This window comes from Taurulus bubalis, assembly GCF_910589615.1.
Source record: "Taurulus bubalis genome assembly, chromosome: 10".
Taxonomy (NCBI): Eukaryota; Metazoa; Chordata; class Actinopteri; order Perciformes; family Cottidae; genus Taurulus; species Taurulus bubalis.
In genome coordinates this window covers 16,816,806-16,825,452 of record NC_136598.1, presented here as the reverse complement: position 1 = coordinate 16,825,452, position 8,647 = coordinate 16,816,806, and the positions used below count along the sequence as shown (strand labels likewise).

The 8,647-nt window shown below is 43.6% G+C and overlaps 1 protein-coding gene across 1 annotated transcript; it reads right to left on the bottom strand.

Annotated features, from left to right (window-relative positions):
* Positions 1–867: 867 nt before the first annotated feature.
* On the bottom strand, positions 868–4,072 carry LOC306742327 (mRNA decay activator protein ZFP36L1; the record flags this gene model as incomplete). Its single annotated transcript, XM_079224691.1, has 2 exons — positions 868–2,100; positions 4,019–4,072. The coding sequence occupies 2 exons, from the start codon at positions 4,070–4,072 to the stop codon at positions 868–870; spliced, it is 1,287 nt and encodes a 428-aa protein (XP_079080817.1).
* Between the last annotated feature and the right edge of the window lie 4,575 nt (positions 4,073–8,647).

Sequence of the window (8,647 nt, the reverse complement as noted above, 5' to 3'; positions counted from 1 at the left end):
CACAAAAGAACACTTGTAGTCATCCTAACAATGAGACTTGAACTCTAGCTTATTTGACTAAATAAAGAGACCTGCACCCCATCCACACATCTCTAACGAACCAGAAAATACTGTTTCAACACATGACCTGGTAAATAACGCAACAGGCACTTCAATTGTTTAAAAACTTAACATTCGGGTTCAAGGCCAGTGATCTAAACATAACCTCAGACTGTATTCTTGCCAGAAAAAGAAAAAAAAACAGTTTCAACAATACTGTGTCCACTTAACATGGTGTGTTTGTGCTACCATAATCAAAACGTTTGAGCTACAAAGATGTCTTTGGCACATTTTTTTGATCACTCAGAAGTTGGCAAAAAGGTAATATAAATGGTGTTGTTGGACTCACCGACAGGCGGCAACGTGGCTAATCACACTGTGATTACAATATCTTTGTCGCCATTTGCCTTCTTATTAACATACGATTTTGGTTAAGTATCAATCACCTTGAGCACTACTTCTGTCGTGGTGGCATCACACATTTCAGGTTCTTCACTGTCACTTCCCTTACACATTCGACAGTGAAATTTAAACTACATAAATCGAATAAGCAAATCTCTCTGTGCTTTCTGATTTAGTCAATAAGTCTTTGTTTTCCTTTGATGCCACATAGGAGTAAAGAACGTCTGAGGTGTCAGTGCAGTGTGTGTGTGTGTGTGTGTGTGTGTGTGTTTATAGGGTTCTAGTGTGTGAGCATTGTGTGTGCGCTTGAATGTGGATATATGCATGTCCAGTATATATTATGTGGAATATCCTGGGTCTGCATGTTTGTGTCTGAATGTGTAAATATATAAATGTATTATGTTTGTGTTCACGGCACACTGTAGCCTAAAGGCACAACTCGGTAGCATCCTCGGGAACAGAGAGCTGGCTGAATACAGCCAGACGTCTGCCGTTGACGTCATTAAGGCCTCCGCAGGATTCAGAGCCACTGAGCGAGCTAGCAGAGCTGCTCCCATCCTGGTCCTGGTCTGACAGAGAAGTGGAGGAAAGGGACCGTGCACCCAGGGGCCCTGGAAAGACCTCGGTAGCGTTGGGACTCTGCCTCAGGGAAGGGGAGGCAGTCGGAGACAGCCCACTTGGAGAACAGCCGGAGTCTGGCGAAGGCAGGAATGGAGACCGGGGATCCGCTGCGGTGGCCTGGCCCATGGGGGGCTGGTACTGGTGGGAAGGGGAGGCCTCAAAGGCAGAGTCCATCTCCAGGAAGGCATGAGAAAGGAGGTCAGTAATGTCAGCGCAGGAAGGAGGAGCGCGAGTGAAAGAAGAAGTGACAAGAGGGTGAACAGGAAGGGCAGGCTGAAGGGCTTGCTGGGGAGCAGAGGGAAACCCAGCAAAGCTGAAGCTCTGTCTGACAAGAGGAGGTCTGTGCGAGCGGAAGGAGGAAGGTGGCTGCTGGGGAATGCTCGAGGAAGAAGATGAGGAGGAACGAGAGAGGGCATGTTTAATTTCCTCCTCGTTGTTGTGGACAAAGTGGCAGCGGATTCCATAGGGGCAGAAGCCGATGGTGTGAAACGTACGACACGGCTCAGTTTTGTATCTTGGATGTCTGTTAAGATCCCGCAGCTCATCCAGCCCGTGGGCAAACTGGCACTTGCCACCATACTTGCACAGGCCGCTCTCAGTGAAAGATCGACACAGTTCAGTCTTATAGCGAGATGAGGAGGACGAAACAGATGAGGAGGAAGAGGAGCTAGTGTTCAGTGCAGTGGGGCTGATGTCACCTTGGGAGTGCATCATGTCAGTCCCTGGCCAGCCAAGACTTGCTGCTGTGGTGCTGCTGGTCTCCACCATGCTGATGGAGCGCTGAGCGAGGAAGCCCGACTTTCCCCACTCGGCGGAATTCATGAGCTGGGTGGGCAGAGGGCTTTCTGGGTGCTGCTGCCCCCATTGGCTGGCGGTCATAAATACACTGTCTGAAGGATCGGTGGGGAGGCAGGAGAGAGACGATAGGGAAAACGATGTGTTGCTACGTGGCTGACCGATGCAACCCGGTGTTCTCATGGCGTCACTGAGGGATGGTGGTGATCGGTTCTGCTCCCTCAAGTCAAGATTCAGTAACTGCTGTAAAAAGAAACAGACAAAACAACATTAGCAGATATATTTTACAATTAATATTGAGTAATTAGTTGTGTTTTTTTAAATCCCTGTGGCAGGATTATTTGTCCATCAATGATTGTACATTTCTATACACTGACATCTGTTGACACTTCTGAAACTACAGAAAATTAAGGAACAGTTATCCTTCTGATTAACCATTTCATGGTTGTTCAGTTTCCGCGCTGAACTACGGAAGTTACATGAGGACATTTTTCAATCTTTTCTCTCCACTAGATTTACTCAATTATCCAACATATTTACAGATGCATTAAGCTCATAGATTTGTACAAGCAATCTAGTAAACTCATCTTTTATTATTACAATGATCTCCTGATACCACTTCTCAGTGTGATTTGCACATTACAGGGATTATTTATATCTGGCAGAATAAAATCATGGATGATGGGTATTAAATACAATGTATTTAATGAAACATGAAAACAAACTTTGGTAAAGTATTTACTTTTGTCTTATGAACTTCTAACAGCCCATACAGTTTGTGTTTTATTGCCATTTAAAAACTGCACTGCAACTTTTATTATATTTTTTTGCTTTTTGACCGTTTTTTAATGTTCTTAAATCTTGTTTTCTTCTGCATTATGTTTTGATGCTTTTAATGGTTCCATGTGATGCACTTTGAATCGCCTTGTTGTTGAAATGTGCTATACAAATTAACTTGCCTTGCAATACAGACACTACAAAGTTATCTGCATGGGACTTCACTTAGCAATACTTCTATTGTGACTTCCCCTCTATTAGATTGTATTATGATCGCTCCATCTTGACTTTGGCTATAACAAAGTCCTTCTATTGTCTTACATTAAGCAGCTACAGAACCGAAAATGAAAGCAGGCATTCAAATGCAGCCATGGATGACCTATATTGCAGATTATCAGACTCCTATTTATGGTTAGGCCCAAAATAATTAATGAAATAACAATTCCAATGCTGAAATTTGAGCAGTGGGATACAGCAAGTCCCTTTCAAACTTGTACGGTGGGTTTGCACAGCACTTAATAGACTATATTTACGAAATCATTATCAAAATCCTCTTTCCTGCCTCTATTCATCCACACTAACGTGCCCCCCCCCCAAAAAAAACTGGCATCTTCTCCTGTGATGAAAATGAGCACATGCAGGATATAACCTAACGAGTAGCGGGATACTGCTACGCAGCGCATGGAGGAAAGTCACAGTAAAAACCTCGTGCAGTCGATCCGAAAATATAGTATTAGTTTGTTACGCAGCTTGCGTCTACCTACTCGCATGCTTACAAGCAAATATCCGTGTTATCAACGCAGATTGACAACTTTAAGTGAGCACTTATTGTTATTTGGAGTATAAAGTTGCCTCTATAGTTTAACTAGGTCGTTACCGGTGGATCAACTGGCTCTACTGGTCGGCGTCGTCCACCAGTAAAGTTGTAACCGGTCTGTGACCAGCGGTGGTTCAAAAACTAACGTTGGCTTTAACCAGGTCACGTGAGCTCACAAGTACCAAATACAAATAAATACAAATAAATCACAAAATGAGCTTAGCGTGAGTTAGTATACGGGTTAACGGGCCCCTGTTGCATCGCAACAACAACTTTAAACAGCGTTTCCACTTTGTGTGACACGTTAGCTTCCCGGTTCCCCCAGGCGAGTTAGTTTTTAGAGCACGATGGCGCCGCCGAGAGCTCGACGGACCCGCTGGTTAACGGCAAATGGTTGGTACGGGACCGCCGCAGCAGCAACGACACTTTAAACCGGCGAGGAGCGCTAACGGTGTGTGAAGTTAGCGGTGTAGCCGTTTAGCTAACGTTAACACCCCATGACCTAGCCAACTTTTTTTTGGTGCGCTCCCCGCTCAACTTTCTTTGCTCGTCGCCCTTTTTTTTTACCTTGCACATCATCTCTTCCAGGTCAGCAAACTGGTTGCGGGGGAAAGACGGCATTTCGCAGAGTTGTGTAAAATAAAAAAAAAGTTTGGTCCGTTCTCTGGTCTGCCCCCGCAGTGAGTGAGAGACGTGGGCAACCCGCTGGCATGAGTCGCTCAGAAGTTTCTGGGTGTGTACGCGGTGCTAAACAAGCCCAAGACCCAGACCACGTGTGGATTTAAAACCTAACATTGCTGTTAGCCACTCCCACGCCCTGCGAGTCAGCGGCAGTTGTTTTCACCAGACATACAACTGTGGGATGGGGACGGCTAGAAAAACCGTCGTTTTAGCCGACCTATTTTTTATTGCTTAAATATTTTTATTATTTATTTTAAAGTATATTTTCTAATTATTTTCGACATATGGTTTTAATCAGAGTTGGCACACTAGTAGGCAAAACCAACTGAAGTAAAGTTATAACACAAAAGGGTGGAGGCCTGAAGAAATAGAAAGAAGACAAACAGGAAAAGGCAGCCACGAGGTTCAAAAGTCGTGGACACATGGTTAGAAAAGACTGTATGGAGACAGCTGAGCCCCATGAGACAGACGAGGAGGAGTGAAGTCTTTGATTTAAAGGTAGATGTGTGAAAAATTCCACCGCAGAGCGGAGCCATGAGCATATCTGACAGTCCTACTCAAACACACACACACACCTACACACGCACACACATTTACACAGGCTTGTTCCCCTATCTTTGCGAGGACCAAAATTCAAACTGTAAACTAATCACAACCCTAGTATAACCCTAAACCCTATAGCCTGGAGAAATTGTCACGGTAAACTCTTGACAGAAAAAGGCCCCATTCTCCTTTCACCTCCAGGAAGACATTGGTCCTCACAAAGACAGCATTTCAAGAACAAAACACACACCTACACAGGTCTGCCAAGAGTGAAGTTGTCACACCTCTGGGATTGTAAAGAGGATTGCGACAGTATGCCCAGTAGCCTGACGAGTTGGCTGTTGCTACAGGGGAAAGAAACTGCTTTCAGTTTGCTCTGTGCAGTTCAGTGCTTCCAGTGGGGGTTTGATTCCCTCTGGGCCACTGCTTCAACTGAGAGTGTGAGTACGTACAGTTAGGATAAAAGCATCATTCTAGATTTAAAAAAAATTACAATGTTCACTTTGAGAGGGGACACATTCTTATGAGTTAGTTGGCTGAAAAAATGTAGTCGGTGAGAGCAGAAAAAAAAAGAAAACATCAGAAATTGGTATTAAAAAAAGATGTACACTGAATTACAATTGTAATATGCTGGTAAAGTATGGAAGTTCTTGAAAGCAGGATATAGCTCTGAGCCCCTTTAGAAAGATGAGTTCAGCTGAGAACAAAGCCTGCCGAAAAGCTTTGTTTTGGTCCAGCCAAGTGGTCACCATTAAATGTGTGTGTTTGTGTGTATACATGCTTGTGTGTGTTTAACAGAGGGTCTCGGCCAACTCATCCCCCCAGTACTGTGATGATGTAATGGTAGGCATATAAGTCTGCTCTATACAGCCTGAAGGTTGCCTCAGCCAGCTGTGTTTTTACTTGTGTGATTTCTGAAGCTGAATTGGTGTCCTTCCTCACATATCTGCAGCTAAAGGGGGTTAAGAGGTATCACGGTGTCCAGCCGTCTTGTGCCCTGGAAACATTACATCCCAGGTTATATTCTTTCAGCGGGTCTTCTTTGTCCTGTCAAACTCTGCCGTCACCATCAAAATTGCCACAAAGCTATATCTTCTTGAAGAAAATGAGTATTCATTTCTCGTGTATGCCTCTGAAACCATCACCTCAGCTTCATCACGTAAAGTTCAGATGCAGTATCATCCAGATACATCAGATTGTGTGGAGATTCAATTAAGATGGACTGTAGCATCCTAAATGTGAGTGACATTTGAGTGGCCTTTTGTCATTATATTTCACTTCCTCATTCACGTCTAAATTCATCATGAAGAAACGTAATGGTTTCAGCATTGCAGTGGCTCAGACAGTGTTACAAATTCAAATGGAAAATAAGTTAAATTTCATTCTGCAGTATTTTTTATTTTGGCAAAGCAGCAGTTTTGTTGTAGAATATGCACACTGTTGTAGAATATGCACACTAAAAACTTCAATGCAGTCAGGACTGTATTTTAGTCTTAAAAGGTCATTAGAGAGCTGACAAGAAAGGAGAAAGGGAGAGAGGGATGACATGCAGTAAAGGTCCCCGTCTGGAAATCGAACTATGAACTCTATGTTAACCACCAGGTCACCAGAACATATGTGGACACGTAACCAAGATCCCAGTCTTCTTTTTTGGCCGCGTCTCCTCCTGTATACAAAGCTGCCTGCTTTCACCCAAGGTGCAAATAATGCCAAGTGTGATCAAGGCCTAATTATGTGCTGACTGTCCTTTGGGTGCTATTCCAGACGTGAGACACTGCCCTAATTAATTCATTGTCTTAAGAAGTTTGCTCTGCGTGTTTGTTTTTTAACCTGAGATGAAGACCACCACTGTGAACAACAAGCAATTAACAAGATGTCAACAACACAAGTGACCTGAGGTAAACCGGCCCTTCTTTTAATTTGGTTAAGTAAACACGGGTTATCTATAAACAAGATATTTGGTCATCAAGTACAGTTTACTTCGATAAACAAATCCCTCTTAGGTGAGTTGGGGATTACTGGGAGTAGAGAGAGAAAGGGAGTTTTCTGGAGGAACGGGGGATGGGGGGAGACATCTGAAAGAGAGTTCTTGCTTCTTGTTGAGTCCAGCTGGGCTAGAGGGCCTTAGGAGCACAATGAGCTCAATGAGCTGCAGGACCAACTAACAAACTAATAGCCCGCCCTCTGCGACGCTACCCCCGTACACACACACACACACACACACACACAGACACACACACACACACACACACACTGAGGACTGTGAATGGGTGGATAGAAGGGCTTGTTAGAAGGAAAGACATGGGGGTGAGGAGAGGGATGAAGGGGGAAGACTGGGGGCTATTTCGAAGAAACAGGAAATGAGAGGGAGGCATTAGGAAGGAAAGAGGTGGTTTCGATCTGCAACCATGTTCATCTACAGATTTGGGATTAATCAACCAGATGCATAACTATGTGTCATGGGACACATTCCCTTTGCTTTGTCACATAATATTACTGCAGTGAAATATTTAGCCAAGTCATTGGGAAGGCATTTGCTGATTCAACATCTGCTTGATATTAGAAGAGATTTACAGAGGTGACTCAGAGTTGCCCTTTATAACGACTGACTGCAGGATGCTGCTGTTTGACACACAATATGTTTTTTGGAAGAAATGGGACGAAACAATAAAGTACTGAATGAACTATTTGAGGAAACTCCTGATGAAAATACATTGCAGTGTGTTTCCACTGCAATGTATTGTCTGAGAGCTAGCTTGAGGATGTAAGAAAAGGACAGAGGGGTAAGTAGGCACGGTAGGAGAACTAATCCATAATCACAATTATGTGTGTGTGTGTGTGTGTGTGAATCTGTAGAAAACTTATGAAACTATTGCATTGTAACACCATTTGTGTTGTGTTTATTAGAGAGAACAACACCACACACACACACACACACACACACACACACACACACATACACACACACACACACACACACACACACACACACAAACACACAAACACACACTTGCACACCCCTTTTGAAACACTCATGATTAAGTGAAGTCATTCCTCTACAGCCCCTCACATGCTTCTTCAGATAAGAGGCTACTACTGCCATTGAAATATTAAGGAGAGGGGGGAGGGATCTGTAGACCTGATGAACATCTGCTACCCCCCCTCCTCACCATCTTCCTTCTTTCACAGTGTACCCCCTGCCCCATTTGCCTGTGTGTGTGTGCATTTGTGTGTGTTTGTGCTTACAGGGAGCATTTGGGAGTCACAGAGAGAGTTGGGGATTTGGGAGGAGTTTCCCTGACAGAGAAATTTACAAATCTACAATTGCTACCCTCAACTAAGAACTAAGCAATGTCCACTCTACTAGGTTCCCATTTTAAAATGCATATCTTTTGCAAAAACCCTGGTTTTAAATGTATTAATGTGGATGTAGCCGGAGCCTGTGTGATGCAATCCATCGCAAAACAACACCACATTGTCTTCTATTGTTAGCATCTATCTTGTGATGCCATACTATATAAATTATATCAACAGTTTTTTGTTGATAGGCCAAAACAAAAAGCCATTCTGAAATCTCTTAAAACTGTTATTGTCTGTAAAAGAATCCAACACATAAAAGACAGCTTGGACTATTAAGTAAGACTGCCAAATGAAGTAAAGCACAATTTATCAAACCATTAACATAACAGGCTAACAGCTATGTCAAGAATAGACACCAGAGTGAATGCACTCGATTGTTTAGTTATGCATAAATACAAGACAATTATGACTCTTGTTTTTAATGCACACATGCACACACATCCAGGTTCGCGACACAGTCGGGTTCTACTCACAGGCAGAGGTCATCCCATGACCTTTGACCTCTGACATCACCTCCTCCCACTTCTGCCCGCCAGAATTCACTCCTGTGGATTCAATTAGAAAGCGAGAGAGAAGGAGAGCGAGAGAGGAGTACATAAAGGTTTTTACAAA